Here is a 17,521-nt window from a genome sequence, read left to right on the forward strand (position 1 = left end):
TTCGTGTCCCGTCCAACCATCCACAATTTAGCCTTGGCACGTGTTTTGTACCCCAATGTGGTGAATGCTTATGCCTGTTATAGTCTCTTCATTCTAAGTGAGTCGCTCAAGCTCTTAATGCAATTTAGAAAAAATGAAAAACCAGATTCACATCAAATACATTCACAATTTCACAGCATGTAAAGAATTATCAGCTGAAAATGTCTTTTATTCTCATGCTTATTAGATAGCATAATGACAAAGTGCGCAGGTAGAGCAACCTGCTTGCTCGCTGCCTTTTATTCTACTTGTTATTAAATCTTCTCCTCTAACAAAATCCACTCCGACGAAGATCGACAGCGCACTCCGCATGCATCACGTGAAAGACCACGCCCTCTGGAACTTGGGGGCGAAGATGCCCATCTCGTCGCCCCTGTTGAACTTAAGCCTCAGAGCTTCTTCCCGTGAGAGGCGGTAAGAGTTCATGAGCACGTCCACCGGCATTCCCCTGAAGGCTGAGGCCTTCCCGGTGATCTGGCTCACCATGGCGTTGCTGTTGGTCTTGAACGACACCCACTCGCACCCCTCACGCCCGGCCCGCATGATCACTGCGTAGTTCTGCGGGATGACCAGGAGCTGGTTCCGGCGGACCTCACCGTCGAACACGGTTCTCCCTTGGTTGTTCACTACCTGGATTCGCGCGTGTCCTTGTGTGACGAACATCACGCTGTGGGCGTTGATGCTCCAGAGGGGTGCGAGCATTGCGTTCTGCACATATCATTCAGCCCCAGACAAGTTACTTAGTAGTCGATCGATTAGTATTTAGTTTCTGCATTACATGTACAACATCCAGCTTAATTACTTGTTAAATCTTTGCTAGCTACTTACCCTTCGGAGGACTCCCCGAGCGGCACTCATCTGAACAAGGTTAAGAATGGGGAGCTTCTGAGTGTTGACGTAGGTGATCCTCCCACCCTGCGGATTGTAGATATCGGCGCGAGATGCTTCGTTGATGTTCTCCTTGATCTTCATGGTGCAGTAGGTCTCGTCCAAACCGTTGGTGGACGGACAGCCCCTCTGCTCCCTTCTCTCCATCTCCTCCTCTGCTTCCATCGGCGGCTGCTGCTCCCCGAACGACGGCCGCATCAAGTGAAGCCCGTGCTCGACGCGGACTATCTCTCCCCTTTGGTCATTCTGGCTCTGGAGCCTCCTCGCCACCTCCCTGTTAACGCCCATAGACTCTGCTAAGAAATCGACGTCGAATCCGCTTAGGATGTTGTGCCCTGTCACCTCTCTGAACTCGTGCCCGAAGGTTTGCGTCTGTTGCCCTCTCTGAAGCCTTCCGGTCCCGGCTAGAAGGAATTTCTGGCAATTTCACGTCGAGCGCGATTAAAGATCTATATTAGTCGAGATGCATATGAGAGACGGTATCGAAAATGCGGGCTTAGTATATATATATATATATATATATATATATGTACCCTGAGTCGAGGGTCGAGTTGATTAGCGTTGCTGCTTGTGTCGAAGACTTGGATTGCGACGACGGGGGTGTCTCCGTCGTTGTAGCACCAGTGAGTAATGCCGGTGGGCAACGCAATGATGTCTCCCTCGCGGAAGTGGTGAATCTTCTGGTGCTCGTCCCTGGGCCTCTGGCTCTGACCACCCTCCTGTCTGTACTGCTGCATCTGGAACGACTGGTACGTCTCCGGGCATCCCGGGAGTACCATCCCCGTCATACCTCTTCCTGCATGCAGAGCCACATCAAATATATATATAGTAGTTAAGAGGCATGCATACAGACAAACAAACAGACAGACAGACGGATGGACAGCTAGGGATAAGTGCAGTCGGCGGGCCTTGGATGATGTAGAGAAGGCTAGGGGCGTTAGCATAGGAAGGCTGGAGGAGGCCTCTGGGCTCCATGATAATGCGCTTTGCGAACAGGCCGGCGCACCGGAGCTGCTCGCTGGTCTCATCAAAGTACTCAATGCGGCCGGCTTCAAACTGCATTCGGCGCGTGGGCTCCATGACGTCCAGCCTATCCAATCGACACTGGCCGCCCCAGCCGCCGAACCGGCGGGGGCTCTGCCAGGGGCTCATTCCCTGGCTTTGGCCGAACCCGAATCCAAACTGGGCTAAGGACCCGCGGAACAAGAAGAGGAGGCAGAGAGAGCTGCAGAGCAAAGCGGAAGAAGTCGCCATGGCTTTCTGTAGAGTAGTAATTTCTAAGCAGTGGGAAATTAATGCCTGTGTTTTTCTGAGGAGAAGCGCAGAGTAGGATGGAGTATTTATAGGCCCCAAAAAGCAAGTGGCGGGTCGGGACTTTGGAGGATTGCGGAGTAGCATGGGCGGTTCCTCGTGACATACGAGGGCGTGCTGCCGCACGGACTACGTACGCACGTACGTACGTAAGAGACACGTTGAGTGGTGGTACCTCATTTCGAAAAAGAACAAACAGGGGCGCGCGTTTCCTACTCTTTCTTTCTCTTTCCCCCCCCCCCCTTGCATGGATGGTGAGGTGACGAGGGGTCGATGGATGATATGCGTTGCATTCTGCAACCCAAGTCACAGAAATCATGTGAGTGAGAGAGGTGCATGCCATTATACGTGGTTCCTTTCTCCTTTGAAGTGGTTCGGGCGGCGCCTTCGCTGTTATTACGGACCAATTAAGCAAGCTAGCTTGTTTCGTGGGTTGGGCGGAGATACCAGTACAGTGCAACAACGATCATGGACATAGCGTTGAGTTTCAAGAACACCAGATACAATCTCATTAAATTAATCCTTCGCGCGCGAATCCACCTGCTGAAATATTAATTTATGGAATGCGCATGTATTCCAATTTGGATATCACCATTGGTGAGCAATCGCATTATTATTAATATTAATTTGACTAACTAAATCCGGGCGACGAGAATCAGATTAATTAATTACAAGCTCATAAATGCTTGCTATGACTGGAAAATTTTCCGCGCAGATGATAACATATTACGGTAGGAAAGCAAAGCCCCACCGTGGGCGCCCACAGTCGACGCACAGAGCTAGCGTGCCGTCGCCCGTCGGGTCCGTCGGGATAAGGATGTACGTACGTAATCCGCTCGCAGGAGAGCACGTTGGCCGTGCCATGCTCTGTCTCCGCTGGGGGACGCTTTTACAGGTGTAGCTTCGCTCGGGCACTCTGCAACGTTGCCTCTGCGCCGCTTCGCGTGCTCGCTCGCACAAACGGACAATATATGCGGCGCCATGGGACCCTTCTCCGCCTCGTGCATTGCGAGGTGCGGTTGTTTGATCCTACCAACCGATACCTTTTCCCTCCCTATATATACGTATACCCATCCACCATATCCTCCTCACCCAACCTGAACCATTACTGATCACTCTACCACAGTACTCTAATAGCTAGCTGATAATACCAAGCTAATTAATTAGTAAGATCGAGTTAACCAACCAGCTAGCATGGCATCACCATCTTCTTCTTCTTCTTCTTTCCTATATGTTATTATCTGCGCTTTGATTCTCTGCCATGGGTGCTTAGCCCAGCTGGGCTTCGACCTGGGCCAAGGAAGGAGCCCCTGGCAGAGCCCTCGCCGGTTCGGGGCCGCCGGCCAGGCCGCGTGCACGTTCGACAGGCTGGACGTCGTCCAGCCCCAGCGCCGCATCCAGTCCGAAGCCGGCTACACCGAGTACTTTGAGCAGTTCAGCCAGCAGTTCCAGTGCGCCGGCGTTTCCGCGCTGCGCCGCGTCATTGAGCCCAGCGGCCTCGCCGTGCCTTCCTATTCCAATGCTCCTCTCCTCGTCTACATCGTTCAAGGTTAATTAAATCACCATATATATATATATATGCACAAACAATGAGACGTAGGTAGATATATAATAGATATTTGATCGAGTGATCACGTGCACCAACCTAATATACATATACTGCAGGGAGGGGGGTGATGGGGGCGGTGTTCCCGGGCTGCCCGGAGACGTTCCAGTCCTTCCAGCAGCAATTCGAGCAGCAGCAAGAGGAAGGCGGCAGCCAGAGGGGGAGGTTCAGAGACGAGCACCAGAAGGTCCACCGCTTCCGCGAGGGAGACATCATCGCGTTGCCCGCCGGAGTTTCCCACTGGTGCTACAACGACGGCGATTCCCCGGTCGTCGCCATCACCGTCTTCGACACCAGCAACACTGCTAACCAACTCGATCCCAGGCACAGGGTATGCGCGCGCGTACTTCATAATACGAATACGCAACCAGATTAATTAAATAGCCCATCCATGCATGCATGGATAGTTGCCATTCATTAATTAATTAATAATTAATTTGACTATATATATATATATATATCACAAGCTACTGATCGATCATCATGCGCGCGGTTCAACTTAATTGATTCATTTAGTTTTGGTGATGGTATACACGTACATTAATTTAGGTGATTCATGAATGCATGCATGCATGCGTTAATTAACTATTTAATTTGTAGGAGTTCCTGCTGGCGGGGAGGCAGCAGAGCAGATCAGGGCAGCAGGTGTTCGGGGGGCCGCAGCAAGAACAGCCGTCGGGGAACAACATCCTGAGCGGGTTCGACACCCAGCTGCTGGCCGAGGCTTTCGGCGTGAACCACGAGCTGGCGAGAAGGCTCCAGGGCCAGAACGACCAGAGGGGCGAGATCGTCCGCGTGCGCCACGGCCTTCAGTGGCTCAGGCCCTCCCGGACCCAGCAGGAGGAGCAGCAACAGCAGCAGCCGCAGACGCAGCCGCAGCAGCAGCAAGAAGAGGAGGAGGAGGAGGAGAGGCGGCGAGGCGGCCAATGCGGGAACGGCTTGGAAGAGATGTACTGCGCGCTGAAGACGAGAGCCAACATCAACGAGCCGTCGCGTGCCGACATCTACAACCCCCAGGGCGGAAGGATCACCCACCTCAACGCCCAGAAGTTCCCCATCCTCAACCTCGTCCAGATGAGCGCCACCCGCGTCGTCCTCCACCGGGTGCGGCGTAAAAGCAAAGCACACCCCTCATCATCAGATCGGTACTGTTTGATTAATTAATCTACTTTTTTTGCATGGTTGCTGCATGCAGAATGCCCTTCTTGCGCCGTACTGGAACATCAACGCCCACAGCGTGATGTACGTCACGCGAGGCCGGGGACGGGTGCAAGTAGTGAACCACCGCGGTAGGACCGTCTTCGACGGCGAGCTCCGCCAGGGGCAGCTGATCATCATCCCACAGAACTTCGCAGTGGCAAAGAGGGCGCAGCACGAGGGGTTCGAGTGGGTCTCCTTCAACACCAACGCCAACGCCATGGTCAGTCACATTGCAGGAAAGGCTTCGGCGCTGCGCGGCTTGCCAGTGGACGTGCTGGTCAATGCTTACCGGATCTCGAGGGAGGAGGCGCAGAGGCTCAAGTATAACCGAGGGGATCAGATGGCCATCTTTGCTCCCAGATTTGAAGGCCGTTCCATTAATGATCAGTAATACTATATATGCATGCGGCAGATCATGAGAGTTACTGCTGTATATATAGTAGTATAATGCGGCAGTGGTGGTTTTGATTGGTCTCTGAGAATAAATAAATTCATACTCGGATAAATAAATTCCTATGAGAGAGGATGTTTGATGTACGGGTTTTGATTCTCAATAATAATAAAATGAAGGGGATTGATCTAAGCTAATGAACAGTCTCTTAATTTGCTGCTTCTTCTTAGACAAACAGAGATCGACAGACCAAATGCGAATCAAGAAATAGACCGCAGTGAGTCATAATCAACTTATTATTTACAAATTAATAAGAGTTGCGAACATCAGTAGTTCATGCCTCATAGCTGCGACAGAAGCTTGGTTAAATAGATAGCTCTACATGTATAATAGACGCATAAACTCTCTAATTAAGGCCACCAAATATATTGACATACACGACCACCACAGTTAGTTTAATACTAAGCGGAAGTTACATCGATCTTCGCGTCTCGTCATCCCGCCATTTGCAGCTCCACAGAAACAATACCTGCTTGAGTGGAATTTTGCCTCGGGAGAGACTCCAAGATATAATAAAATTTTACAAGTTCTTGATGAAGGTGTAAGCAGCCCGATGTATGTCGCAGCACTCAGCATCCCATGAGAAGTCTTTCGACATCCCATCCTTTATCCTCCAAGCCCACCGGGACGGTTCAGTATTCTGCAAAGACGAGCATAATTAATTCACTTCACTGCCATGTGAAAAAAGCAAATATGTCGGGATGGGTTTCTAATAAAAGGTTATCTGGGACCTAGTCGCAAGAATCACAGGTACATTCAGGACAAGTTGAAATGGCCAGAGTCCATTTGTAATAAGAGCTAGCTATTATGTTTTTCTTATTGGTATCAAATTCAGCCTTTCAGTTTGATTCTGGTTATGGCAACTGAACTTACAATTTCATCGAGGGCTTGACCGATGGACATATTCCCGTATGTTGAGAGGAGGTACTGTGACGCTGCTGTGCTCCCGCAATCACCCCAGCCAGATTGCCTGTTAAAATTTCTGGCCTTAATTTACCATTCTGGTATTAACCCCCTTCATATTAGTCGATGGTAGCAACCGGTCGCAGCTTACCTCAAATATTCACTTTGTGAGCTGCCTCTGGAGTCGCGCACTTTGAACTGCCTATGGAAGTATCAAGGGGATCAATTGAGTTTCTTTGACTACTACAGTAGTTTCAGGTAGGCGTATTATAATTACCATTTACCTGAATCCATCACTTGCCAAGTTCAATGATATGGGGGCAGATCCATACTTAACTGCCTTCAGCTGTTCACGAGAGCAAGTGTTTGTGATGTTAATCACATACATAGCAAAAGAACGAGAAAACAGTATAAAGAGTCAAAAGCCTATCACATCTGGATACTCCTGTGCGAGTTGATTAAACAAAGAAGTATTTTGTAGAGCAGAGAAAATTTCAGAGAAAATTTCAGAAGTGACGCTACCATAAAAGAAGGGACTTTGCAATAAAAAATAAAAAATAAAAAACTAAAGATCTTATGTTGATCAAGACAAACTCAGCAACAGCTTCCGTCATTAGTAGCGCCCTCCAAATAATTAAAGTTCTGCTGCATTTCACCTACTGTTGAGCAAGGAAAAGCAGAAGAAATTGATAGCCATGCTATTTGTATTTTCTCAAGAAAAACACTCTCATGGAATACTACAATATTATTAATCTTTACTATTTATAGCCTTTTACATACCGGCATTTGTAGCCATGGATCATGGAAGGAAGAACATAAGAAGATATCAGAGCCCGCAAGGATCAAATGTGCCAAGGCGTCATCATACTTTTCAATAAACCTTACATTGGCATCCTGCAAGCATAATATACATGAAATTAATAAACCACTAATGTGCCAAATATACTCGCTCAATCCACCGTTACAGGGCCCAAAATATGTTTTGAAAATGTAAGTCCAGACTACTCTCAAACAAGATCAATGGGAGCAAAATGACAAGTGTGCCTTGAATATTGATCATTAAATAAGAAATATGCATGTAATGAACTTAAAGGTCTCAGTCATTTGAGCAAATACAAATTTGTATCAGAAAAAAAAAAAAAAGACATCAGAATTGTTACCTTTAGTTCGTTTTGCAACGCTTTCATCAGTGAGTTCATAACCGGCGTTTCAGATTCCATAAAGACAAGCTGAAGATTATTACTAAATGGCTTTAGTAACAAAAGAATATGCGCCATTAAATTCTGAACAGATGCAAATACATACAACAACCTGGGCGCCCTTATTCATGGCATACCGAACAGCTGCTTTCAGATTATCCATATCGACATCAAAGGTACTGACATCAAAGGTACAACTAGAGTAGATGCAGCCAACCTGATAACAATCAATCAGTAGCTATAGAGATCAAATGGCTGCCGCCAAATCAGGTGGCAGAAAAACAAGGGAATTATGTGAAGCGAATTTTTACAGAGACTGAGCAAAATGTGACCATTCTTGATAAGATATATGCAAAGAACGACAAGGACTATACTACTTTCTATACAAACAAAGCAGTCTTAAGTAAAGTTAAGTTGAATTTCCATACGACAACTGACGAATATCCAGAGAACTTGAGGCGATTCCTGAGTGCAACTTTGCAAGCAGCTTTTCCTTCAATATCATATGCCGAATAATTTCTAGGAAGATACTTGTCTTTGGAAGGATCCCATTTATCGCCATCAAATCCATAAGGAGCGACTAATAACTTTTCCCTAGAATAGAAAGATTTGTAGTAACAAACAACCAAAACGAAATAATGGCATTCAGTTTGACTACATGCAGCAGCAGCTCTATGCTATTGGAGAGTAAAAACAAAAAACAGATGTCACTCACTTATGGATGGCTAATGTTGGTTCTAAACCATGATTTAAACTGTGAATGAGACTGTCTCTTGAATGGATCGTCGAAACCATTACTACTTTATTAGAGTAAACTATACCGCCCTGTAAAGATACAGCATGACAAAAATCAACTTAGTGTTAGATATACGAAAAATCAATATAAGTGAAGAGTTCTGCTCTCCAAGACAGTTACTAGCATAATTTTATTAGAATTTATAAAAAAACAAAAATCTTCACTATAAGCAATGCAAACATGCACATACTTGTGTCATCAGTTGTATATATCAAAATAGGTAGGTTTGGGTGTTTCCAAGAATATTAATTTGGTTATTAAGTTGCATTCTGTCACCTAAGTTAAACATTCCACATACAACAACAGGAAATTTCCATGAATAATGGTGGCAGCATCAATCTGGCAGTACAGGAAGGAGCTGCTTTACATAGTAACTTCAACAATACATAGTAACTTCAACTACAGAGGGATTGAAACTTCCCATATATATTTGATTCTCTGTTGAGGAGGAATTTTTATGCATGGCAGCCAGCAGTTTGTGATAGCATATAGAAGAATAATTATTTTCTATGCCATTAAATATGCATAGATTGGAAGTAGGCTCATAACACACACTGAGTTGAAACAAGAAGAACATTGACCTTTAAAACATTGACAAGATTCATCTTAGTGTTATCCTGGAAACGATCAGGGCGGTTTAGTCGATGGGGATCAAGCCCACAAAGCTCTAGCTTACTTGGCTGCTCAAGGCACTGCAAAAAAATAAGCAATATTGAGCAAAAAAAAGCATATAATAATAGACACAGCTACTTCTGCAATTACATTGAGAATATGACTCATTAAACGCATCCAAGCCGATTGAGCTCTAAAATTTGTGTAACTTGTTTAGAGATAATTATTGACTTTTTCAGAGAGTAACACCAATTTGCAATGTAATATTAGATATAACTACGGAAATCTTTTCACTTTACAAGGTATTTTGACATTTTTCCAGGAAAAGGAGGAATTGTATTTAAGTTTCTCATTATTGCCACAGCAGTATGTTGCTTCATTGATGTAGATTCTAAAAAGATTCACTACATGGAATACAAGTATACAACTAGAGCAGGTACTGAACACCCAAATTTAATTTATGTTTATCATCCGCTCAGGCAAAAGTTCATTGTTATAGGTAGGTAGAAGAAAAGGCACCAGTCCAGAAAAAAAAAAAGAACTTAAATCTTCTTTTTTTCCTATTATACAGGGGTGTAAAGGAATTAAAATCTAGAAGTTCATTCATTCTGATTAATCGTCTTTAGTTAAGGATACTGGTTTCCCATAAATAAACAGCTATACAAATAAGCAGCCTATTTACTTGCGAAGTGATGTCATGACATGTCAACAACACTCGAGTAGCACCAAGTCCCTGCAAAAGAAAACACAAAGTATAATGCATAATGCCAATAAAATCACCAACTGTGTTAATAAATGGGGTTAAAAAGGAAGAAATAAATCAAAACTAGACATCATTGACAGCATCAATTCTTTACTCTTCAACTATGTCAGATAATGTTTCAATAGAAGTCTTCTCGTTTACCAAGGATTTCAGAGAGTGATTCTCTGGCCTCATTAGCCACTAAAAAAAGGGCATCTTAATATAATAATAAAAAAATACATCAATAATCCATATTGCATTTCAGAATGACTGCACCTAGCAATAATTAAAGTTCCAAAGGTTTAACAGAGTAAAAACAGGCATTTTTTATATTAAAAACTCACAAAAAAACTAAAGATAAATCTTTCTAGCAGAAAAATGACCTGATGAACAAAAATATCCCAGAAAAGTGGTCCAACAATTGCAGTTTCCCAATTATGTATATGCAAAATATCAGGCTGCTTTCCAGATTTTACAAGATAATCCATTGAAGCACGGGAAAAGTAGGAAAATCTGAAAAGCATAAAAATCGCAAAGAACAGTATAAATTGATTAGTGGCTAGAATAGATCAGAAAAATTTACTACAGCTTTAATTAGAGCTGTTACAAAAAAGGCTGTAAGAAATAAATCTTTCTACAATAGGAAGGCAAAATACGCCTTCTTTAAAAGATCAAAGCATAGCCCTACAGAAATTTTATGCTACACCAATGATTAACCAAAGCTAATCAGATTCTTAAAACATACTTACCGCTCGAAGTCATCAGAATAACCATATAATCTGTCGCGGTTGAAAAATGTCGAGTAGTTAAGAGGTTCTATTAATGTTACACTAATACCCCTGGTGACACTGTCACATAAAATTCATTAATCAGCAAAAGGGAAAATGGTCGAAAAACAGAATAGTGTATTGTCTTGCTGTGCAGTGAGTAAGAGAAACTGTGCTGGCACTTCCGTCAATGCCTTAATCAAGTGAAGGCATGCATGATGCAAACAAGATGATAATAAATACTGAAATTAGCATAATTACCCTATCCATACTCTGTTTTTATGCCAATGACCACCAAAATATGAATCAAATTCCGCATCTATTCTCCTCAGCCCCTGAATCGCATCAAGGTTTATGTTTGAGTACCTGTTGAAACCGTATTGTAAGTCACAAGCTTGGTAAAAAAAAAAAAAGTTACCAGAACTAAGAGTAATTATGTCACGACTCACAATTCACCTAGGTTTTGATCTTTCGACTATCAACAGATGATTTAAAGTAAATAATAATCATATCAATTGATTACACGCATGTGTGCCAGAATGCCATTTACAAGGAAAAAAGGAAGTAAACACATACTTGGGTAATATGACTTCAACTAAATCGCCCTTTCTTTGAAGTGCACAAGATAAACCTGTTACATATGATGCTAAGGAACCACATGAAGAAATTGGATCCATTTCGCTGCAGATATGCACAATATGTAAAGGATTTCTGCAAATCAAGGGCCAAAATAGTCAAATTTAATACCCTGCAAAAATTGACTGAGACACGCAACAAAAATTACAAAGAATTATCTAATAGCCAATTTTGATACCTTATCCTTAGACACATTAGCGGTGCGAAAATCATATTTTGATAAAATAACCAACAACACTTTTCCAATCATGTATTTCTATAATGAAGCAATAGATCACTATCTACAGCACCAAGACCAGTAAATAGTTATTACAGGTCAGTCATGTCTCACAGCTTAGTTAATACTAACAGAACCAGGTGATGTAGATACTTATATGCAGCACAGAAGAGCCCAAAGACATGCAATCACAGCTTATTATTAAGAGTAAAAAGATAATACTGATAGGCAACAACAATAAATTTCAAGCATTAGTGGTTGCCTAATCCAAATCCTACGATCATAGCAATAGTTAAAGAAAATATGCCCACGTACGGGGAGGGAATAAGAGTGCATACATAATATTGCTACTAAAATAGCGAACTTTTTGTCAAAATTTACCTATAACGAATCAAAAGAATAATAATTTTTTTCTGTACTATTCTCAAGTAGACTAGTGCATGCATACTGTGTCATTTTCTCTGTAAAGAGGCGAAGTTCTGACAGCAATTCCATGTCAGTTTTATGACGGATTTCACAGAAGGCATCATTTATTTGACTCCTGCTGTCCATAACCTTCTTTCGGAGGCTCGATGCTTCCCCGCTACCAATCATACCTGAAATGACCATTGAATCTATCCGCAGTAGTAAATCAGCGAAACTTGAGGATGCCACTGGCTCAGTCTGGGCACCTAATAAGAGAAAACAGACACTATATATTTAATGAAAAGCCAAAACAGGTACAAAATAATTACTCGCAGAATATACCAGAATGATAAAAGGTCGTTCCACCTAATAAGCCGATACAGGCAAGACAGGCAAAATCTCGTCCCTTCTCATTTAACGAAGCAACAAGAGTATGACCTTTTAATTTCTAAAAATCATTTGCTCAAAGGATAACAGGTACACCCACTGCTCTTAGACAAGGCGAAGAGACACAACTCTAAAGCAATATGTACCAGCCCAGAACCATGCGAGGTGGCTAATATTTAACCCTGGTACGGCGCGCAGACGCATGCCGCAAACCAGTTAAGTGCCGGCACCTAAGTCCTTAGAGGCTTCAGATTGAGAAAGTAATGGAGACGTGCGACATATAACCACCCGAAAAGAGCGGAACGAACTAAGAGCAACCAGACGTAAGATCCGAGAACCACACTTAAGCACACCTGTTTGCTTCTGTGCCTCCAATTGCTCTATTTTCTCCAGTAGCAAGTCTCTTTCTTCCTGTACTTTCTTCAGCTCCTCCATGGCCGTGAGCCGCTGTTTGTTCAGGTATAGAATATCTAACAAATCATAGGGCAAAAAAGGTTAGGCGGAAATATTTCGAAAGCACCATATCATGCACGGGAGCGCAGCCATCAGAAAAACCAAAAGCATGTTACAATAACGGTTGCGACCGAGCGATGACGTTCTCATAGAACTATTCACAAAACAAAAGCATTCAAAGTGTAAACACAGGGGAGACACAACGTAGCGCGCAGGTTTTCGCCTCAAGATGTTGACGAATCATCTCATAATCGAATTACGTCCGAGAGATTTGATCACTTATTAATGACCAAAGCACAAGGAAGGACAATTCTTTATACAAAGATTGGCACCTGAGGCCAATCTGGATGGCAAAATTCGAGAAAAGTAGGACGGGCTTACTCCGCTGAGCATGAGCAAACAGCTTCCAGATGTCATCATCATTGGTCTCTAATTCCTCTACCTGCGGCATCCGAAAGCATTGCACCGTGAGCAGAAGGGTAGTAAGTCGGTAACGCCGATATCTGCACCGTCGCGTACCTCAAAGACGTCCGTTTGGTGGCCTTCCAACCTGAGCGAGTGCATTAACAAATGGTTAAATACTCGAGCTTTTGATATTTAATATTATTATAAAGGAATTATGTTGATCGCACTCACTTCGGTAGTGAAGTTTCAGAAGACGGGTTGCCGAAGGCATCTTCCTTCCTGACGAAAATACATATAAGGTTAGGAAATGCATCTTGTGTGCAATGAAGATTTTCCAAAATCCTTGGTCGGATGAGAGAATGGAGGCATTTGGAATCGAAGCAGGAGATTTACCGTAAGCAGAAGCATTTGGGGGATGTGAGAGTGGGGTGCGGAGGGGGTTTCGTGCGAGTGAGACGGAGCGAGGAAGCAACCGCGGCGGCGTTGCGCACGGCCTCCATCTTCTCTTCCGCTGAGATGCCTTTGCCCTAGTCGGGAACGGATTCTCCAGTTGGGTAGAAGCAGAATGAGAGAGAGAGAGAGAGAGAGAGAGCCCCCTCTCTGGTTTGGAACGACGGGGATAGTGGAGGAGGATCGGAGCGGCTGCGACTCCCGTGAAATCTTTTTGTTGAGGCGGAGGCCGGAGGATATTTTGCGCGAGGTCCCCTAACCACGTGACATGATAGACTCTTTTCCCAATCCCAAGATATTTGCTTGAACAAAAATTAAGGCACCTGTTGCCATGTGACTCGAAACCACAAAAGCCTATCATGTGTCAGTGTGTTCTACAACCGTAAATCTGGACAAAGCTAAGCACGACGGACACGAAGGGAGGATGAAGTGCAATTTAATTTGACGAGAATAATGAGTTCTGTGACCGTAGCAATTGTTTTGCAAGCAATTCACAAAAAGGAGTACCCTATTACTACTATTGGATGGACAACTTTCTCGATCTCTCTCTAAAGAAAAGTATAGACAGGTAAAGATAACTTTATTACCAAATAAATATTACTACTGACAAATTAGACAGATGGGCTGAAACTGAAGAAAGAAACACTACAAAAGACTTACAAGGTTTGACAGACCACATGTTTTATCTGCAGGGGGTCCTTTACCTTAACAAGCGACTGAGAATACAATACAAATTCAGAAAGGAGAGAAGAGAAGAGAAGAGAAGAGAAGAGAAGAATAATCGAGACTCTAACACAGCGGCAGCGGCGCTCCATTCCACTCCTTCAAGCACTCGAGCATGGGATCAATCGCCTTGCCCTTGCAAATGGCATTGAACACCTTGTTGAACTCCTCTCCCGGCGACCGCACCTTCTCCCCGGTTAGGTACCCGGCTCCGAGCTCCTCCCTAACGAACCTGTACAGCGGATAAGACCTGCACTCCTGGATCCTGTTCGGGATCGCCGACGTGCCGTTCTCGAATGCCACCCTCGCAGCCTCGACTTCTTTCGGCAGCTGGGCCTTGAGCTCCTCTTCGAAAGCGGCAATCTTTTGGAAGATGGAATTGTTCGGGTCCTTCTCCTTCTCGCCGTTGCCCAGCGCCTGCTCGACGAGCACCTGCCTGAGCTTCTGCATCAGGGGGTACGTCGAGCTGCAGGGGTCGTCCGCGTACGCGAAGACGTGGTCGCGGTCGACGACTTTGATCAAGTCCTTCTCGCAGAACCTCGCCGGGTGGAGCTCTCCGCCGGCTCCCACCGTGAGAACTCTCTTCGCCGCCTGGCCCACCGCGTTCTTGACGGCGGACTTCAGATTCTCCTCCAGGTGCCTGAGGTCGATGGCCTGGCAGAGCGCGACCAAGTAGGTGGAGGTCATGAGCTTCAGGATCTCCACGGCCTCCGCGGTCTTCCTGGCCGAGATCAAGCCCAGCGAGTTGACGTCCTGGTTGTGCTGCTCCGCGCTCTGCACGTGGTTGGTGACCGGGTTCCCGAGGAACTGGAGCTCGGAGCAGTAGGCCGCCATGGCGATCTCCGCGCCCTTGAAGCCGTAGTCCAGGCTGGGGTTCCGGCCGCCGGACAGGTTGGAGGGCAGGCCGTTGTTGTAGAAGTCGTTGACGAGCTCGGAGAACTGCGCGAACATGAGCTTCCCGATCGCGGCGAGGGCGAGGCGGGTGTTGTCCATGGAGACGCCGATCGGGGTGCCCTGGAAGTTGCCGCCGTGGAGCGCCTTGTTCCTGGCGACGTCGATGAGCGGGTTGTCGTTGACGGAGTTGATCTCGCGCTCGATGGACCTGGTCGACGAGCGGATGACCTCGATCTGCGGGCCGAGCCACTGGGGCGACGTGCGGAGGGCGTAGCGGTCCTGCTTGGGCTTCTGCAGCGGGTCGAGCTCGTGCAGCTTCTTGGCCATCCTCATGTAGGAGCTGCCCTCGAGCACGTGCTCCATGATGGCGGCGGCCTCGATCTGGCCCGGGTGGTGCTTCAGCTTGTGGGTCAGGTGGTCCGTGAACTCGGGCTTCCCCTGCATGACCTCGCAGAACACGGCCGACAGCACCTCCGACAGCACCGCGAGGATGTTGGCTTCGAAGAGGACTATGGACGCCAGCCCCGAGCCCACCGCGGTGCCGTTGACCAGAGCGAGTCCCTCCTTGGGCTGCAGCTCGAAGAACCCGCCGCCGATTCCGGCGACCTCGAAGGCCTCGGCGGCGCTCAGCTCGGCCTCGCCGTCGGGGCCGACGGCCTTGGCGTTGGGACGCCCGGTTAGGATGCCGGCGATGTAGGACAAGGGGACGAGGTCGCCCGACGCCGTGATGGTGCCGCGGAGGGGGAGGCACGGCGTGACCCGGGAGTTGAGGAGGGCGGTGATGGCCTCCAGGATCTCGAACCGGATGCCGGAGTAGCCCTGCAGCAAGGTGTTGATCCGGACGAGCATCGCCGCCCTCGTCGCCGACGCCGGCAGCGTCTGCCCTGATTCCCGCCCGGAGCCGAAGATTCCGGCATTGAGGAATCTGCACAATAATATATACAACACCACCTTAATTTGTTACTAATTCACATTACTTAGTCGACCCTATCTATCTGTCCGAATAACTAACTTTTAAATTTCAAATAAATTACTCCTCGGCAACAATTAATAGTTAATGCACGCCGCTAGCTGTCTCTAGCCATTAAGTACTAATATACATTGTCGCGGGGTGCCTGCGCGCGTGTCAGAGAGACCGCAAACTGCCGGAATTCCACTCTGCAGTTTTCAGTGTAAGACGTCAAACTTGTCGTTTGATGCGGGTTAGGTAGGAGATGCCGACGGCTGCAAGAGACGTTTGCCGTCGTCTAATTAATCTATACCATGCACGGTTGTAGTGTAGGCGGCGGCTGAGAGAGGCTGGCTTTTCTTCGGTCAGAAATAAGGAAAAGACCGCGGGGAAAGCGAAAAATAATGGCTAGTACTAGTACTAGTACTAGTATACTAGACTACTAGTATACCAGTACTAGTAAGCTTCGGTTAACACTCCTATGTTTGGTTAGATACTTAATTTTACAGGACCTTTTTGCCTGATTGGCAAAGATTCTCGATCTTTTTTTTTTTTTTTTTTTGGAGGAATAAGATTCTGGATCTTTGGGCCCGGCATATGAGGAGCTAGCCAAGTCTTAGTAGTAGTAGTACTAGCAGTAGAAGTAGCTCAGCTGTTGTCATTTTATTTTATAATAATAACTGATTATAGTTAATCAATTAATTTAAGTAAGTAATTAATTAACCACACAAGTAGTAAGCGAATGCATGAATGAATGGATGATACGTACCTGATGAGTTCCCTCTGGAGGGCTCCCCCTTGCTTGGTCCTGCGGTGGGAGGTGGCGCCGAAGCCGGTGGTGACGCCGTAGCTGTCGGTGCCCTTGTCCATGCTGGCGAGGACCCAGTCGCTGCTGGCGCGCACGGCGTCCCTGGCCCCCTCGGAGAGCTCCACCCGCACGGGCACCGGCACCGGCACCGGCACGGGCTGGGCCTGGGCCTGGGCCTGGGCGAAATCGCCCATCGCCACGGCCGCCACCTGCGAGATCTTCAGATCCGCCCCCTCCAGCCTCACCAGAGGCCTCCGGAACTCCTCCACCATGCGCTTCACCTCCTCCAGGTGGCTCCCGCTCATCGCCTCCGCCGCCCTGCCCCAGTTCAACGGGTCCCTCTGCTTCTTCTCATCCGCGCACAAATAACCCTCAACAAACTCCATCTTGCACGCACGCACGCACGCTCTTACTTACTTACTTAATTGGCGATAATAATAACAACAACAGCAATTAATAATAATGCAGTCTCTCTCTCTCTCTCGGCGCAATATAATAATCTAATAATGGAAGAGGAAATTTTGTAGCTGATGAGAGCGAGTTAATTTCCTGAGGGGAGATTGATGCGTCTGGGGAGAGCTTAAATAGACAGAGGAGAGGAGAGGAGAGGCGAGGAGAGGCGAGGCGAATGGCGAGGCAGCGCGGGGAACAGAGTTTGGGTTGTTGGGACTTGGGAGAGC

The 17,521-nt window shown here is 46.4% G+C and overlaps 4 protein-coding genes across 8 annotated transcripts; 1 reads left to right on the forward strand and 3 right to left on the reverse strand.

The window, feature by feature from the left end:
• Nucleotides 22–2,419, reverse strand: LOC109727688 (glutelin type-B 5-like). The gene is made up of 4 exons (XM_020257863.1): nt 1,836–2,419; nt 1,461–1,723; nt 868–1,344; nt 22–747 (listed from the first exon to the last, which is right to left on the reverse strand). Exons 1-4 carry the CDS (start codon nt 2,323–2,325, stop codon nt 355–357), a joined length of 1,623 nt encoding a protein of 540 aa, XP_020113452.1. The 5' UTR covers nt 2,326–2,419; the 3' UTR covers nt 22–354.
• On the forward strand, nt 2,554–5,643 carry LOC109727689 (glutelin type-B 5-like). Its single transcript, XM_020257864.1, has 4 exons — nt 2,554–3,787; nt 3,904–4,175; nt 4,445–4,948; nt 5,040–5,643. The coding sequence occupies exons 1-4, from the start codon at nt 3,433–3,435 to the stop codon at nt 5,433–5,435; spliced, it is 1,527 nt and encodes a 508-aa protein (XP_020113453.1). The 5' UTR covers nt 2,554–3,432; the 3' UTR covers nt 5,436–5,643.
• LOC109727687 (probable starch synthase 4, chloroplastic/amyloplastic) lies at nt 5,714–13,931 on the reverse strand. 5 transcript variants are annotated; one of them, XM_020257861.1, is made up of 21 exons: nt 13,411–13,931; nt 13,249–13,296; nt 13,132–13,162; nt 12,994–13,054; nt 12,513–12,629; nt 11,816–12,038; nt 11,091–11,225; nt 10,776–10,880; nt 10,497–10,595; nt 10,131–10,260; nt 9,688–9,738; nt 8,975–9,085; nt 8,313–8,422; nt 8,026–8,191; nt 7,710–7,814; nt 7,559–7,627; nt 7,179–7,292; nt 6,683–6,744; nt 6,550–6,600; nt 6,369–6,465; nt 5,714–6,135 (listed from the first exon to the last, which is right to left on the reverse strand). In XM_020257861.1, exons 1-21 carry the CDS (start codon nt 13,515–13,517, stop codon nt 6,016–6,018), a joined length of 2,112 nt encoding a protein of 703 aa, XP_020113450.1. In that variant the 5' UTR covers nt 13,518–13,931; the 3' UTR covers nt 5,714–6,015. The 5 variants fall into 5 exon arrangements, 4 of the variants coding, with proteins under 4 accessions (XP_020113450.1, XP_020113449.1, XP_020113448.1 ...); XM_020257860.1 differs by having other exon boundaries at nt 7,707–7,814; XM_020257859.1 differs by having other exon boundaries at nt 7,704–7,814.
• Nucleotides 14,031–17,451, reverse strand: LOC109727686 (phenylalanine ammonia-lyase-like). The gene is made up of 2 exons (XM_020257858.1): nt 16,803–17,451; nt 14,031–16,009 (listed from the first exon to the last, which is right to left on the reverse strand). Exons 1-2 carry the CDS (start codon nt 17,225–17,227, stop codon nt 14,257–14,259), a joined length of 2,178 nt encoding a protein of 725 aa, XP_020113447.1. The 5' UTR covers nt 17,228–17,451; the 3' UTR covers nt 14,031–14,256.

Source organism: Ananas comosus, linkage group 22, assembly GCF_001540865.1.
Source record: "Ananas comosus cultivar F153 linkage group 22, ASM154086v1, whole genome shotgun sequence".
Classification (NCBI taxonomy): Eukaryota; Viridiplantae; Streptophyta; class Magnoliopsida; order Poales; family Bromeliaceae; genus Ananas; species Ananas comosus.

What these genes read in the sequence shown, in the direction of transcription:
- LOC109727688 (XM_020257863.1), bottom strand. Translation starts at nt 2,325, where the DNA reads ATGCTACTCCGCAATCCTCCAAAGTCCCGACCCGCCACTTGCTTTTTG. An exon ending in CCTTCTCTACATCATCCAAG is followed by an intron (nt 1,724 to 1,835) that starts GCCCGCCGACTG and finishes CTCTGCATGCAG; the next exon opens with GAAGAGGTATGACGGGGATG. An exon ending in AACTCGACCCTCGACTCAGG is followed by an intron (nt 1,345 to 1,460) that starts GTACATATATAT and finishes TGAAATTGCCAG; the next exon opens with AAATTCCTTCTAGCCGGGAC.
- LOC109727689 (XM_020257864.1), top strand. Translation starts at nt 3,433, where the DNA reads ATGGCATCACCATCTTCTTCTTCTTCTTCTTTCCTATATGTTATTATC. An exon ending in CCTCGTCTACATCGTTCAAG is followed by an intron (nt 3,788 to 3,903) that starts GTTAATTAAATC and finishes CATATACTGCAG; the next exon opens with GGAGGGGGGTGATGGGGGCG. An exon ending in CCCGCGTCGTCCTCCACCGG is followed by an intron (nt 4,949 to 5,039) that starts GTGCGGCGTAAA and finishes TGCTGCATGCAG; the next exon opens with AATGCCCTTCTTGCGCCGTA.
- LOC109727687 (XM_020257859.1), bottom strand. Translation starts at nt 13,517, where the DNA reads ATGGAGGCCGTGCGCAACGCCGCCGCGGTTGCTTCCTCGCTCCGTCTC. An exon ending in GGAGGCACAGAAGCAAACAG is followed by an intron (nt 12,039 to 12,512) that starts GTGTGCTTAAGT and finishes TTCTCTTATTAG; the next exon opens with GTGCCCAGACTGAGCCAGTG. An exon ending in CGTTGCAAAACGAACTAAAG is followed by an intron (nt 7,293 to 7,558) that starts GTAACAATTCTG and finishes TTATGCTTGCAG; the next exon opens with GATGCCAATGTAAGGTTTAT.
- LOC109727686 (XM_020257858.1), bottom strand. Translation starts at nt 17,227, where the DNA reads ATGGAGTTTGTTGAGGGTTATTTGTGCGCGGATGAGAAGAAGCAGAGG. An exon ending in CTCCAGAGGGAACTCATCAG is followed by an intron (nt 16,010 to 16,802) that starts GTACGTATCATC and finishes ATTATTGTGCAG; the next exon opens with ATTCCTCAATGCCGGAATCT.